Source organism: Chaetodon trifascialis, chromosome 9 (assembly GCF_039877785.1).
Source record: "Chaetodon trifascialis isolate fChaTrf1 chromosome 9, fChaTrf1.hap1, whole genome shotgun sequence".
In the NCBI taxonomy this organism is placed as follows: Eukaryota; Metazoa; Chordata; class Actinopteri; order Chaetodontiformes; family Chaetodontidae; genus Chaetodon; species Chaetodon trifascialis.
This window is the reverse complement of record NC_092064.1, coordinates 26705013-26720444: the sequence shown is the minus strand read 5'-3', so window position 1 is coordinate 26720444 and position 15432 is coordinate 26705013. Positions and strand designations below refer to the sequence as shown.

At 47.6% G+C, this 15432-nt stretch overlaps 2 protein-coding genes across 2 annotated transcripts; one reads left to right on the top strand and one right to left on the bottom strand.

Annotated features, from left to right (window-relative positions):
• Positions 1-753: 753 nt before the first annotated feature.
• Positions 754-7645, top strand: spred3 (sprouty related EVH1 domain containing 3). The gene is made up of 6 exons (XM_070970393.1): positions 754-1024; positions 2704-2869; positions 3027-3195; positions 3278-3339; positions 3419-3577; positions 3779-7645. Exons 1-6 carry the CDS (start codon positions 1014-1016, stop codon positions 4772-4774), a joined length of 1563 nt encoding a protein of 520 aa, XP_070826494.1. The 5' UTR covers positions 754-1013; the 3' UTR covers positions 4775-7645.
• Positions 7646-7794: 149 nt separating this feature from the next.
• On the bottom strand, positions 7795-14876 carry dhx34 (DEAH (Asp-Glu-Ala-His) box polypeptide 34). The gene is made up of 16 exons (XM_070970392.1): positions 13839-14876; positions 13446-13757; positions 13011-13265; positions 12799-12901; positions 12417-12634; positions 12143-12317; positions 11815-12008; positions 11635-11736; positions 11269-11532; positions 10817-10990; positions 10550-10655; positions 9806-9912; positions 9409-9675; positions 8693-8884; positions 8277-8421; positions 7795-8172 (listed from the first exon to the last, which is right to left on the bottom strand). Exons 1-16 carry the CDS (start codon positions 14529-14531, stop codon positions 8030-8032), a joined length of 3450 nt encoding a protein of 1149 aa, XP_070826493.1. The 5' UTR covers positions 14532-14876; the 3' UTR covers positions 7795-8029.
• Positions 14877-15432: the final 556 nt, after the last annotated feature.

Sequence of the window (15432 nt, the reverse complement as noted above, 5' to 3'; positions counted from 1 at the left end):
GTTGGAGTTTGAACAGTCGTTAACGAAAAACGCGAGCGCTCGCTAACAATTTGCTCTGCACGCTTATTGTAGCTGCAGTTTACACGTACGGTAACGCCAGACGCCTGCTAAATACTCACGTATTTAAAGTTACGCCAAGTCTGAAAACAGCAAAACAACGTCGTTTTCTTTCCTTAAGTGAACGCAGAGTAACATAAAATATCTTAAAACTTCCTGCAGAGAGCCACAAACGCAGTCACATTCACACATGGTGCTTTCACCGCTGAACTTCAACGTGTTTTTAAAGTGGAAGATGGCGTTTCCGCACAAGCGGAAGTGTTGCTGTCCGCGGTGCTGAAACCTTTGTCACCGCGAGCACCGACGCGATCATCCCGCTGAACGGTGTTCGCTTCCTGCTCACAATGAGCCCCTACACAGCATGCACAGTCAGGAGTTAAAGACGAAAGCAGGAGCCAATCCATCCAATTTTAATTTACTTCGTTTTTGCTCCATAGAATTTGATCATGGGATCAACCCGAGGTCACTGATGGTTTACCCAGCTTTTCATTTACCACCCACATCACTGCATAAGCAACTCGGATTCAATCACTCACAATCACACGCGCTGACTAACCCTGTGGCCCACCTAAAGCCACGATGCTGCCGGTGATTAGTGCGGATGTATTGGCACGGGGCAGGTAGAGCGAGGAAGGGAATAAGCGAGGGAGTGATTTGGAGAGAGAGGGAGAGAGAGAGAGTGAGAGAGAGAGAGAAGGAGGGAGGGAGAGAGGGAGGATGCTGCCAGCGGAAAATGGCTGCTGCAACCTCAAGCCTATCCTGATACACCGAAACGACATCAAGGTGGAGAGAGAGAGAGCGAGAGAGAGGAAGAGAGAGAAAGATTAGGAAAATGAGAGCAGATAGAGGGAGAATGTGAGTGAGTCTGTGAGTGTTTCCTGAAAGGAGGATAAAAAGAGAGAGAGAGAGAGGAGACCCTGGGGTGGGCTGCTGCAAGCGGCGGGCAACACCGAGCCATGGAGGGCGAGTAAGTCCTTACATTTTCATTTTTAACATTGCACATATCTATTCAGCCATCCAGCAAAACGGATAGAAAGAACGCCACCGCCATCAGTGTTACACCAACCCAGCATCATGCACTATTATCACAATCGCTGCTCTACAATTTAGCAGGCTGCCGAGAATAAAAACACCATTACGTAGTCTTGAATCAACAGCATACACCCCATTTCCGATATATCCATGCCAATGTGTGATAAATGTTAAGCCACCTACATGTGGACCTGTGCTTTCAGGCGACTGGCACAGCGTCTACACGCACGGGATTGAAAAATAATAATGAAGGCACATTAAGCAACAGAAGCCATGCAACAATTCAGAAGTAAATGCGTGGTTAGCGATTGGTAAAAACAGTCACGAAATCAGTAAATGTGTAAAATGTATGGGAGAGGGGAAAAAAAAGGCGAAATATGGCGAGTTTGGGGCCAGGATCGCGTCATTCAAGACATGGCTACAGTAAAACGAGGGAGGGATGGAGGCGTTGTGATTTTTATCAACGTGTCTCGGGGTTTCATTATGATTTTTTAAAGCCAAACTTTATGAATGAAATGTGATTTTTTTTCTCTCTCTCTCTCGCTCGCTCTCCCTCATCCTCACACCTCCTCTCCTCCTTCCCTTTTCTAATCGGCCCCCTCCCCCCATCTCTCGTTTCCTCTCCATCCTCTCACCCACTCGTTCCCTTTTCCTTCCCTTTTTTTTTTTTTTCTCTCCACACGCGATTGCATTGTGTTTAGGCCTAATAAAATTTCCGGAGAAACGCATAACGCGCAGTGCGATGTCGAATCCAGTGTCGCTCCGTCCCATTCATAAAAAATATAACATAACATCGGGGTGTGTTAATGAGTGCGTGCGGCAGGGGCTGAGCTGAGGAGAGCAGCGTCTGAACAAATAATCGCAACAATTCAGATTGAGTGTGATTTGGAAATAAGTAAAAAGACGCGGCTGTGCATGCGTTACGTGCACATGCCGAGCCGAGCCGCGGTGCTGAATTATTCAGCCGATTGGCGAGGGCAGAGCTTATTCTTGCAAGAATGCCGGGGCCTCTGATGGCGAATGGGTGCGTTCATTGATACATCTATCTGGGAAACACTTTCTTCCTCCCTCCTCCCATTTAGCCATTTCTCTCAACGCCGGCTTGCTTTCTGTCCACACTTCCTTTATTCTCAGCCGTTATCAGTCGCACGCGGAACAGCCCGATTCTCCAACAGCAGCAGACATGTTTAAATAACGCCAAACCAGAACTGTTAAAATATTTCCAATTTGTTTATTGCGATCAAAATCAGATTTACCTCAATCACGTGACCATAAATCTGCCCTGGCTTACAGTATGATAGCATACGCCTTTACCTGTTGTGTTACTCACACAGGCCGAACTGTCAGTTCCGTCCTCTTTGTGTTAATTTCATCATGCAGCTTCAGTTCAACAGAGCTGGAATCAGTTGCCTCAGCATCACATTCGGTCATCACACTGACATTTGTACTGCATGTTTGCATGATGGAAGTTGATCTAGGCTTCCCTCTTTTCACCTGTGCGCATTAGTGCGTAAATGTTTGCGCGTAGTTGCGCGTTGTGTGTCAGTGCACGGCGCATCATTGCCGTGTTTAATCAGTCTGGGCCTCTGCTTCCTCTCTCTGCTTCCTTGACAGTGTGCGTGTTCGTGCAGTGGTGATGACACGTGATGACTCCAGTGGCGGTTGGGTGCCCCTTGGAGGTGGCGGCCTCAGTCATGTGGTCATATGTAAGGGGCGGAGTCATGACGGCAGGGGGCGGAGAGAATACATCATACGTGGAGAACGGCTGCGAGATCGAGCAGTGAGTGTGTGCGTGTGTTAAGGCTGTCTTTGGTGCCACGTTGCTCATCAACACCACCTAAAGACTGTATTTATGTTATGTGAGGGCATGATTTGAGGAGGGGACACAGCTTGGCGGGTTCACTGACTTCTCATGTTTGGCATGTTTGTGTCTGTAGCCAGTGTTGGAGTGCGCAGTGCAAAGGGGGTTGGTGTACAACAAGGTGAACCCCATCTTCCATCACTGGCGAGTAGAGGATCGAAAGTTTGGCCTTACGTTCCAGAGCCCCGCCGATGCCATCTCCTTTGAGAAGGGGCTGCAGGCTGTCATAGACAAGCTGGACAGAGGTAGAGATATGAGCCATATGTTTTTAATTGGCTTTGGGATGCATTGACTAAAGCCTAAACCCTCTCTTTTCATGCTATCAAGGTTCTGACTCGCCCTCGTCCTCCACACCAGAAGAGGCTGACACCGAGGATGACGGTCAAGCTGTGAGTATCTGAGCAGTTTGCTCCTTTGCAGTGCAGTTTGATGTTTTTGACTTGTGGGATGACACACAGCCTCTGCCAGTCCCATACAGGAAGTGAATCGTCATCCAACAGCAGAAAGGAAATGCTTCCCAAACCCATCACGATAGTGACGAGCGAGTCGTCGTCTACCTGCTTCGTGCGGCCTGAAGAGTTCAGTTTTGGATCCAGCCATGCTGTCACCACTCAGACACCTGCTCAGGTACTGCAGCATCATCTGCTGTAGGATCAAAAGGACCCACTGACATCCTGTACAATGAAACCTTATCAAATGTGGGGCTCTTGATCACTCGTGCAGCTGTTGGAGATGTCTTCAATAGATATGCGATCAGGGCCTTCTGTGACTGCTGCCACAGTACACGCTGTTCCTGACTCACTCTGTAATCCTATACCCTCTCCACAGATCCACACCAGGCCAGGACAGCACCAAATGACAGCTGTGTTGAATCCCCCAGCGCCCCCGCCCCCACCTCCTGCTCCACCTACTCCTCCTGTGGGTCCCGCAGCCTCATCTCCGCTGTCCCCCCTCTCACCCACCATTTCCCTGCTAGAGGAGGGAGACCTGCGCAGTGTGGACCCTTGCAAAGACCTGTGGGGTTCTCGTGGTTATGAGGATTACCGACGAGCAGGGGCGACCAGGACTATGGTCGGGGGGCTGACCGGGGGTGTGGTTGTTGGTGGGGGAGGGAGTCTGCAGGACAAGTCAGAGCTGTGCGTGGTTCGCTTTGAGAAGGAGCTGGCAGGTGTGGGGACGGCAGGCTGTGACATGACAGTGAGCCTGGACAGTAAAGCTTCCCAGCGTCTGTCCTCATCGTCGCCCACCTGTATGTCCATGCCCAATGCTGTGTCGGGCGTGTCCTCAGGTGCTGGCTCACCCCAGGAGACGGGCAAAGGCTCGCCCTCTCCCTGCTGCATCCACACCTCGCTGGCCACGCCCCGGTCGCGGACTCGTAAGAGAGGAGGAGGGGCCAGCAGCAGCGGCGACCCGGGGGTCATGTCCCCTGATGACGACAGCCCCTGTCCTCAGGCTTCGTCGTCGTGCTCATCTCGCTGCGTGTACTGCCGCTCCGTCTTCAGCGCTTCAGAGAACGGGCGGGGCCGCTGCAGAGACGCCCCAGACCCGGCCCTGCACTGCCTGCGCCAGTGGACCTGTGTGTGGTGTGCAGAGAGTCTGCTCTACCACTGCATGTCGGACTCTGAGGGGGAGTTCTGGGAGCCTTGCTCGTGTGATGACTCGATGGGGGGCCACCCGCACCCCCTTTGCTGTGCCCGCTGGTTGGCCCTCTTGGCCCTGTCGCTCTTCGTGCCCTGCATGTGCTGCTACCTGCCTTTGCGCGCCTGCCTGCGGTGTGGGGAGAGGTGTGGCTGCTGTGGGGGAAAGCACAAGGCGGTCCGATGAGGCCAGGCTCGGGGGTGGGAGGGGTTCTCTGGACCAAGGAGGTTTGGGCGTTGAGAGGAGAGAGCACCTGTGGGGCTGGAGGAGACGGAGCTCAGCAGGTAAAACAGTGCTCTCAGAAGACCCAGACCTCTGACGTGGCCCTCCAAAGCCCCGCGGCCTTCCACTGCATTCCGCTCTTTCTCTTTTCAACCTGGGGCCTTCCTCACTGGTCCACGCCTGCCGAAGGTGCACTGCACTCAGACCAGGCTCTGCGGGAGTCATCAGGAGCCTTCATGGTGGATTTACTGAGGTTTGGGCTGATCTAGAGTTAGCGGTCAGAGACTTTATCGCAGGAAGAGAGTGGCAGAGGCAACGATGATGTGTACACTGTTTCAAATGTCTGTTTTTTATTTAGAAGGAAAAACACAAAAAACAAAAGATGTTTATATATATGATTGTTATAATTTTAATTGGTATATTTTATTAAATGTAAAACATATTGACAGAATCCCCCAATGGCACACACTATCACATATTCACAAACATGAGATTTTGGGGAAGTTATTTGTTTCATGTTGGCCTGTTTTTCAGTCAGATGAACAGATGTCACCCTTTACCTCTAATTTTACCTCAGATGGTACTCAAACCCTGGTTAAGACATGAAAAAGAGAAGGGGGAGAGAGGTTTGGAGACAGCGAGCGCGAGCGAGTGCAGTCTTCAAGAAAGTACGAGCATCTGAGACCACTGGTTAAAGTAGTCGACCACAGTGGAAGAAAGGTTATCTAATGCAAAGGGACAATTATAATTAAGGGAAGTTGCAATGACAACCACAAAGACTTAAAAGTCATAATGTGATTCATTATGGTCCTTTGTAACCATGGTCTTTTGTTTAAAAAAACAAAAAAAAAACAATCAAGAGTGTGTCAAACACCTTCACTTTACACATATTTTTCATCTTTCCATGTATTTTCAGTGTTAATCACAGAAAACATCACATCCCACCACTGTACATGTTGAATCAGTCAAGGTGCTTACAACTGAGGCCTCTGAGTGAGTCTATTCTACCTAATGTACACAGCGACCTTACAGTCCCAACCCCAAAGAAAAGCAAACAGGACCCCACACTAACCAATCTGTAGATGCGTCCGGGCCTTTGAACGAGACTCCACCAAAAAAACGAAGTGCAATGAACAATGTATGGAAGAGTATTTTTGTACCAGACGCTCGCGTTAAGAAAAACTAAACGGAAATGGAAAAGTGTTGGAACTGAATACTGTAGTGTGTTATTGTGTTCGATATCAAGCGGAAAAGATAAATAGGAACACAAACTTGTCTTTGAGCAGCGGCACGTGGCTCACAGGTGTGACATTTCAATGTGCGTGCTGTAGACTGTTGACCCTGTGATGAGAAAAGAGACACGGTAACTTGAAAAAGAAGCGTGGCGGTAGGCCTTCGTGTGGGCACAGTGGCAGATGTGTTTGCTGAATGTCGCTTTAAGTATGAAGTCAAAAAGCTGCTATTTTGAGTCCTGTCCTAACCCCGTCCGAACTTTCCCGCCGCCTCTTAGCCGTCTGTGAGGTGGTGCGGCGGTGGTGCTGAGGATGCTACAGTGTGTGACGAAGGTTTTTTCTGAGTTTACGCATCAATTCACCCCAAGACTTTTTTTTAGAAATGCTTCTGGTGATGCACCTTGCATTTCTGGGTCTATTTTGCTGATTGGTGGTGAATAACTGGCCACAGCCCCAACAGCTTGTTTTCAAAAATCCTAACATGTCGACATAAACATTTGTTTTTGTGCATCCTCCACTTTGCAGCAGTGCTCAACAATCATGCAAAACTGTGTTACCAAAGAGGCATATTTGCCTCTTGTATTAAAATCTGCTGAGGCTCTAACATCCTCATAAATGGTCTCTTCACCTACATGAAGACCCAGCTACTGAACGCCCGAAGCTCATGTCCGGATTCCTGCGAGTTGTTGTAGTAAATGACAGCGAAAAATCACAAAATAATTCATGAAATGCGCCGAGCATCGCAGACTGAAGGACATCAGCCCACAGACCTGCTTCCACGGTGGACTTCCAGAAGCATTTTCCTTTAAATGACAGATACACACAGTGCACTCTGTACAAGGAAGCAAGTGCTGACGAGCTTCACCACAGTGTCACGTCCCAAACAGAGGATCAGCTGTTAACCTGAGCCACGGCAGAATGAACCTTTCAGAAGCTTCACCTGATTATTCACATTTTAGGTTTAGCCAAGAACTTTACTCCGAAGTGACTTAAAGTGAGTGAACAGGCAGCAGGGTTCAGATGAACGTGACCCTTGACCTCTCGGTTACGGGATGCTAGTTTTTCACTACTTTAACACCCCCCCCCCCACGCACATACACACAACCCCCACACTTCTGCAACGCATAGACCTGCACACAGATACACGTTCACTCGATGGTGCAGAAACACAGAACTAGTAAAGCCATTGCACAGTTTGCTACTTCTGGTTGAGAAACGGTGTTGGAGTCCAGTGCTGACAGTCATTGATCACAAATGCAGGCCCCCCCCCCCATTCTTACATCTTAATAAATGTGCCTTTTGATTTGAGTAATCAATAACTTATGATTTCTAAGTAACTCTGTGTTCGGTACTATTTACTTTTTGGGTTATTGATTTCTGCCAATGTGCATATTTTCAAATGTACGTATTTATTAGTTTCAAAGTAATTAATGAGATATTACCTGTTTATTTATTTATTGAGATATTTATTCTGATTCTTTATTTTTTTGAGACAGGTTTTTATCTTCCGTGCTGTCTTACTTCTGACTTTGTGCCAATGTGCTGCTTTGAGGTGTTACATATCGTGGGTTTGTATCATTATTAAACCCTCACTCTATATTTTAAATCAGTGTCTACTTCTCTCTCACAGTGCATGTCGTCAACTCACCGTGCCTTCACCCAAACACTGCATGCAAGTTGTATTCTACACTTAATCCACAATGCTACCTAAGAAATTTGAAAAACAAATCTAGAAAACGTGTTCTTTTGTTTCCAGCCTTTGAATATATTTAAACTGTGGAAAAATAACTTTGCAAAAGCAAATACATCCAGTGGCCATTAGAGGGGAGTAATAGCACTTTAATAAAGTTCCTCAGGTCCCAAATGAAGAAGAGCAGTGACAAATGTTCCACTAAAGGAACTATTTTATTCTGAAAATTCAAGTCTTTCCTTGACAGAGCAGAAAGCTGCGCTGGGATTAGCTGTCGTGTGTCGACGCTGTGGGCAGTTACTTGGTAGAATACATGTGCTGCCTTTTATGTTTGAGGATCTCAGTGGAGGTGAGGGTCAGGTCTTCATCACACACGTCGCAGTGATAAACTCTGGTGAGACTGGACGCTGAGGAGGAGCTTCCCTTTCCACCTTCTGGCCCTGAAAACCACAACACACACTCACAGTTAATCTCAAGTGATCTCAAGTCAGCTGCTGAATGTGTTTAAGTCATCTGACGCAAAAAGAAGAGACAAACTCCTCACCTTCCTCCGGCTGCTGCTGTTCTCCAGCCAGCCTGCAGGAGGCCTCGTGCTGCATGCGCTCCAGGGGAGTCAGAGGCATGTAGAGGTCACAGTTAGGACAGGTCCAGAAAATGCGTAAACACTCGCTGTACAGATCCTTTGAGTCCTGCAAATCAGAGTTTACTTTAAGCTGGATGCTTTTGACAAGCTGGATCCAAAATCCAAAAGCATAGATATTCATTTATGGAAAAAAAAAATTCAGCGATGCAAATAAAATAGCAACGATTAACCTTTATGTGCGTGAACTGGTACAGTTCACCTGAAGTGACCTCCAGAAATACACACACTTCCACAAAATAAGCATATCAGGCATTTCATAATCAAGCATCTGAAACACGGATTTGTGATGTTGACAGTTTTGTTTAAGGCGGACTCACAGCCAGGCAGTTGTAGGTGAAGAAGCTGGTGACACGCAGGCCTCCTTTAATGGGGTCCGGCTTGGCCTCGGCTCCAGGAAACAGCGGCTTTAGATCTGGAGCTTTGGTGTGAGGCAGCTCAGACTCACACTGAGGGCCGATGTACAGGTTCTGGGTCTGGAAAGCTGTGAGTCGCCGTAGGCTGTAAGTGACCTGTGAGGGAGGGTAAGAAATACTCAGAAAGTACACAGAGAGAGTACACACAGAGTACATTAAAGAGGTTGTAAAAAGACGAGCGTCTGAGTCACTGCAAATGTCTGAAAAGTAGAAATGAGCAACAATGAAACACACACAGTACACACAAACAACACGCATTCAAGGGTTTAGACTTGATTTAGCTCTACCTTTCTTTTTGAATTCTTTCTCTTTTAATATAAAAAAACAACATGAATTTAGGTACAATTCAATTTTTGCTCTTCGTCTTTTTGTCTGCACTGATTTTCTGACCAGTGAAGCTGTTCCTCTTGTTCTTGGTCATTTACTTGCGTGCCTCGTTGCTTTCCGGTGGCATATTTTAAAATTTTCTTAATGATTGCGAAAAGCTTTAACTACACTTAAAATAGTGGCACATCAAAAATGTTAAAAACTATTTGAAATGATTGAACATAATCATTATTTGCGTCTAAAATCTTCTTGTTTGTTATACTGTGACCACCACGTCAGCCCTGCAGCGGTACCTCGGTGTAGAGCAGGCAGCGGACCAGGCCTTCACTCAGCTTCTCAACGACTTTGCGGGACACCCCTTGGACTGCTGATCCCCCCATCGTGCTATGTCCCAGCTGCACCAACAGGAGGCGCTCCCACTCAGCCCTCAGGGTAAGAGCTGTGGACAGCGCCTTCAGGGCCTCCTCTGGCTGCCTCATCTCCAGCTCCAGCCAGCCGTCCACCACCAGACGCGTGCAGTCAGCGTTGCTGTCGACAGAGTTTGCTACCAGCAGCAGAGTCTGGTGAGCACAGAGACATGACTGATGCATGAAGCGTGGACGGACCACAGCAGGGACACATCAGGGTTAGTCCAAGAGGATTTATGAAAAACAGAACATTTAGCAGAGACATCCCATGTCTGCTACTAACTTGCAGTGCAGGAACCCGAACGCAGTTGGACAAATATGGCTTGTTGGTCTCCAGCAGAGTGACAAAGGCTAGCAGCTGGTGTCTGCTGCTGTCCGTCCTATCAGGCCCTTCAGGCAGGAAACAGGGACAAAGAGGGAGAAGCAGATGAGACATGTTGTGAGACATGAGCAAAAATAAGTGAAAGGAAGAGACATATGGATCAGGAGTGCAGAACGAGCAGGTACAAAGTTTGGCAACTTGAAGACAAAACGTTTTTAGGGAATTGTCCAGAATTTTAAGAAACATCTGGATTTCAAAGTAAAAGCAACTCCCACAAAGACACTGCTGGTTAATAATTCAGGAAGTGCTTAAAATGAGTGAATTGAGTTTAAATGTCTCGTATTAGTGGATTACATTGGCAAGTTTTCTGTGCCGGTGGTGTTTTGCTCTTATGAACGATAAACGTGATGACTCTTGTTGTCTTGTTGTTGATGTACTTGTTGCCTGTTTGTGCCTCTCTTGTCGTGCTCAGACCAGAAACAAGCCGTCTTGCTTTTTGTGTTTTCCTGACTGTTTCACTATTTTAAAGTTTGCTTTTCACAGCAGAGCTCGTACTTCTAAATAAATACGTGAATAAACTGCCCCACTGGAGTGAAGCAGATGTTACACGTAATCTGGACAACGGGCTGATTCTTCAGGGAAATTCATTCTGAAATCATAAAAGAAAGTCTACATGTAGTGCTTGAATAGAAGTTCGAGGTTTACCCATTTCTCCGGAGTCATTCTCAGGCACGTGCAGCACCTCTGGGTCACTGGCAAACACGCTGGTGGGATGAATCACCACTCCTTGCTTATTCTTTGTGTGAAACACCTACACAACACATAAATAATATGAAATCACAAAGCAGAAGTGGAACATTTCACCCGCCATCATTTCTTCAGTCACTGTTGGTGACAGTTGGTTTACCGACTAAAGGTTTCCCACTTTGTTATATCACTATGAAGGAGGACGGGTGCAGCAGCAGGCCTGACCTGCTCAGAGTCCTTGCGGGTGGAGTTGTGCTCATCAGGCAGGGCCAGCTGAGGGTAGAGGCCTCTGCAAAGCAGCAGCTTGAGCAAAGCCTGCTGGCGGGAGGACAAGTCCTGGCTGATGGTGACGGCCTCCTGCAGCTCCGACACGTTGTGACGTAGTTTAAACTTCACCTCCTGTTGCAGAGCGAAGAGCACCACAGAGAGGTCACTCAGGGTGTAACTACATCAGACGTGCACAAAGACAAACACATCCACCTCTGGAATCTATCGTTCTTCCCTTCATAGAAAGATAACATCCTCTCCACCTTCTTACTGTCAGTTCTACCAGTTTATCTGACATAAACATGATCAGCATAAAGCAGCACTTACCTGAAGCTATAACGTTTAATTTTATTTAATTGTGCTGGTGAATCACATGTTTATCCCAGAACAGCACAACAAACTGAGCTCACCTGTATGTCCACGTCCTGTCCTGATGCCTCCTTGCCCTTTTTGCCTCTGCCTGATTCCTCCGCGTCGGATCCTGAAGACAGCTCTCCATCCTGGCCCTCGTCCATTCTCAGGACTTTCCGTCTGCTGCTCTCCTGCTTCTCGTGATCTCTCTTCAGCTGGTGCAGCTGCCTCCTCTCTGTTAGCCTCTCCCTGCGCTGCCCGCGGTCACCACCAGAGGAGGCGCTGTTCTCTGACTCCAGCAGGCCGTGGCTCCTCAGCAGGTCCTGTTACCCAGAGGGGAAGCTCATATTGTGAATAGCGTTCGCACGTAAAACCTTTGATGACAAAGATGTTTTTAAATGTGAACTACTGTATCAACAGCCGACCTTGAACTGCCTACGTAGGTTGACCATCTCGTACAGTCGCTGCTCCTCCAGACCCCTCCTCCTGCACCATTTCCTCGTGCCGCCGCCTCTCTCTGCCTTCACCTGTTGGGCTCAAAGATGAACAGGTTCATGTACAATGAAGACCGTTCATTTCGAATTTCGAATGTTTCCCTTCCTGACCTGCATCCAGGCGTTGAAGGTGTTGAGCAGGGTGAAGGGGTCTCCCTGGTTGCTGTGCAGGGGCTGGCGGGCAGTGGCACAGTCTGGGTTGTGCTGTGAGCTGCGCAGGAAAGGCGACTGAACGCTGAGGGCTGCTGCCACCGTCAACACGGGCTCCACCAGGTTAAACAAAGAGCCCAGCACCAGCATCTTCCCTGAACGAACACAAGCACACACACACTTACACACATCTAACGGTGTGGCACTTTTTAACTCCAGTGCGTCAGTGCCAGAGAAGAAGCAGAAGAAATAACAAACGACAACATGGGTTTGGCGTGGGGAATCTTACCTATGACCACATCCACAGGCAGCTGTGCCAGCAGACTACCAATAGAAGTCAACTCACTGCGGCTGTCTAGCGCCCCCTGCTCTTTCAGATAAGTAACTGCAGTCTGAATACTGGAAGCTGGAGGAGGATCAATGAAAACAAAAGAAAGCGGATCTCCGAGACACATGCTCTTCATCTGCAGGAAGAAAATGGCAGAAATGAAGGTTTAGAATTTAACTGTGGAAACTGAAGGATTGGAAAGAAGAATTGTTAGCCTGCTTTCTACTGGATGTACCTGAAGGATGAGAGAGTCCAGAGCCACTCTGTGGATTTCAGGCACAGGATAAGGAGCAAAGGCATCGTAGTCAGACTCAGCGTACAGGCGGTAACACACTCCCGGACCTGTACGGCCGGCTCGGCCTTTCCTCTGCTCAGAGCTGGCTCGGCTGATCCAGAACTCCTGCAGACGTTGCATCTTGGCCTTGGGATCAAAGCTCATTTCTTTTACCTTTCCTGTAAAAGAAAAAAATAACAAAACAATCCATGTATGTGGCTGCCGTTCTACCTGTGGGCCATGTGTTTTTTTTTTGTTTTTTGTTTTTTTACAATTTATTGAAAATTATTAGATTTTTAAGATTGGACTCATTGGTAGCTCAGGCAAACTACCAGTTCCATACCTGAGTCTACAACAAAGCGCACCCCATCTATTGTAACTGAGGTCTCAGCGATATTGGTAGAGATGATGCACTTTCTCACCCCAGGAGGAGCGATGTCAAACACCTGAAGAACAACAAGATGACAGAGAATTACAACAATAAACCATCGCTATCACCTCGGATTCAAACATTACAGCTTCTGTCAATTCTAATCCAAACTAAGCTGACGGTGCCTTATCCTGCTGGGCCAGCGAGAGGGTGCTGTGCAGCGGTAAGACGATCCAGCGACGCGTGTGCGTGGCATAGATCTGACAGGCTTCCTGGATAGTGGAGATCTCCGCCACACCGCTGAGGAAGAGGAGCAGGTCGCCACGTTCCTCCGGAGGGTAACGCTGATCAATGGCCTGCAGGATGCGCAGGTACGGTCTGGGATCCAGTTTCTCTGAACGCGTGGCCTGCTCCTCGGGTGGAATGGGCTGGTATATCACCTTAGTGCAGGAAACAGAAAAAAGAATTTAAAAGAACGTATCTGGAACATAATGTTCAAATTTATTGCTTCATATTTGTACTACAGGTGGCATTTCAGACCAACCACATAACAACAAACAATATATGAAACCAACATACTGAATATTTACCATACATAGTTACTGCTGTCCACTGCTCACCTGTATCGGGAACAGCCTGCCTGGCACCTGCATCACAGGAGCACTGCTGAAATAGTCAGAGAACAGTTTGATGTTGATGGTGGCGGACATGAGGATGAGACGCAGGTCTGGGCGGTCAGCCACCAGAGAGCGCAGGACCCCAAGAAGGAAGTCACAGTGGAGGTGTCTCTCATGGACCTCGTCCACGATCACCACCTGGTACTGAGCCAGCGTCCTGTCCTGCTGGATCTGCCGCAGCAGCAGCCCCTCAGTCAAGAACAACAGTTTGGTGGCTGTGGTCCGGGTGGTCTCAAAGCGTATCTGGTGCCCCACCTGCAAAACATGACTGCGTTTTGTGAGCTCTAAAGCAGTTTAAAGATGAGGTAGATCTGTAGTTGACGGTTGATGACAAACCTTTGAGCCAAACTGATTGAGACTCTCAAAGCTGACCCTCTTTGCGAGGGATATGCAGGCAATCCGTCGAGGCTGAGTGCAGGCGATGTGGGTGAAGCCAGCAGACAGAAGGTACTGCGGTACCTGGGTGGACTTCCCACAGCCCGTGTCCCCTGCCACCACGACCACAGGGTGAAGTCGCACCAGCTCCACGATCCTGTCCCGGTACTGGAAGATGGGCAGGTTCTTCTGCTCCTGGCGAAGCTTGGCCAGTTTGACAAAACTCTGTCTCTGGCTGAAGTCCAGGAAATGCAGGAGAGCCAGGCGGCAGTCCGATATCTGCTGACTACCTGGACCTGAGGATCTCTGCCTGCTTCTTTTCCCCAGGTGATCCTCGATATCCTTGGTGCACACAGACACATTAATCCGGTAGCGAGCATCATACTCTTTAGGAAGGCCAAGGTCTATCTTTCCAGTCTTGGTCCGATCTCTCCCTTCTTCTCTGTCCTCTTTTCGGTATGCTCCTGACGCAGACATGTCCCTCTTTGATTTAAACCTCTGGAAACGATCAAAGAAAGCCCAGAACTCTTTGTGCTCCGGGCTGCCGGCCTGGATGTAGTCATGCTGGCGGAAAAAGACCTCGTCCATTTGGGCTCGGCACTGCGGGCTGTACCAGTCCCAACTCCGCTCGTCTCTCCTCTTGTCTGAATCCATATTTACTGGAAGTTACGGCACTCTCCTCCAACAAGAAAAAGTTTGTTCACCATTAATAGATGAAATCCACGTTTACGGGGTTACACACATTTAGCAGTTTAATACACCTGACTGTTACCTGTACACTGGACAAACACAACTAGCTAACAGACTAAATAACAGACTAACGTTAGCTAAAAACGTCCCATCCATTTTCAACGCGATGTTTTGAACACAAGTCAACTGCTAAATCTGAGATTATTGCGGAATATTATGTTGCGGCTGTGAGAAAAGAATAACTGATAAATAAAAACTGAAAAAATACTGCGGGAACCGCTGCGAACACCGGGGGAACAATAATAGGGTGGGACCATTTCCGTTCCGTACATTAAAATGTTCCGGTAAAAGACACATTAGTATTTTTCCGGGGTGAAAAAACAACAGCAATTCTTTTAAGAATAAACAAACAAACACACAAACAGTTGTCCTTATTATCATCATTTTCAGTAAGTAGAAAAAGGAGTGTCGATATGAAGCCATACAAGCATTTATCCCTCACATTTACGGACATGAAAAGTCCTTGAAGACACATTCTTGAGACGTTCATGACACGCACAAATAAAACAGCCCAAACTATCATTTGAGTTTTTCTGATACAGAATTTTTCTGACAGTTTCTTCTCTGCATCTCAAATGCATCTCAAGCGCAATACAACATATGACACTAGTAGTTTTTCCTCATAAGAATATTGGCAATAGTACTTTTATGGGCAGTAGGATTTTTAGGGCATTTAGTATTTTTCTAATCTGTACATAATGTACATATACATAGTTGTTTTTTAAATTCTGTATCATGCACACTTTTCTTTTTTACTCTGACCCTTTTGTACCACTGTTTTTGCTTTTTGTAATACTTGCTGGCT

What these genes read in the sequence shown, in the direction of transcription:
- spred3 (XM_070970393.1), top strand. An exon ending in AACGGCTGCGAGATCGAGCA is followed by an intron (nt 2,870 to 3,026) that starts GTGAGTGTGTGC and finishes TTGTGTCTGTAG; the next exon opens with CCAGTGTTGGAGTGCGCAGT. An exon ending in CCACTCAGACACCTGCTCAG is followed by an intron (nt 3,578 to 3,778) that starts GTACTGCAGCAT and finishes CCCTCTCCACAG; the next exon opens with ATCCACACCAGGCCAGGACA.
- dhx34 (XM_070970392.1), bottom strand. Translation starts at nt 14,531, where the DNA reads ATGGATTCAGACAAGAGGAGAGACGAGCGGAGTTGGGACTGGTACAGC. An exon ending in TGGACTCTCTCATCCTTCAG is followed by an intron (nt 12,318 to 12,416) that starts GTACATCCAGTA and finishes TTCTTCCTGCAG; the next exon opens with ATGAAGAGCATGTGTCTCGG. An exon ending in GCTGCCTGCTCTACACCGAG is followed by an intron (nt 8,885 to 9,408) that starts GTACCGCTGCAG and finishes CCTCCCTCACAG; the next exon opens with GTCACTTACAGCCTACGGCG.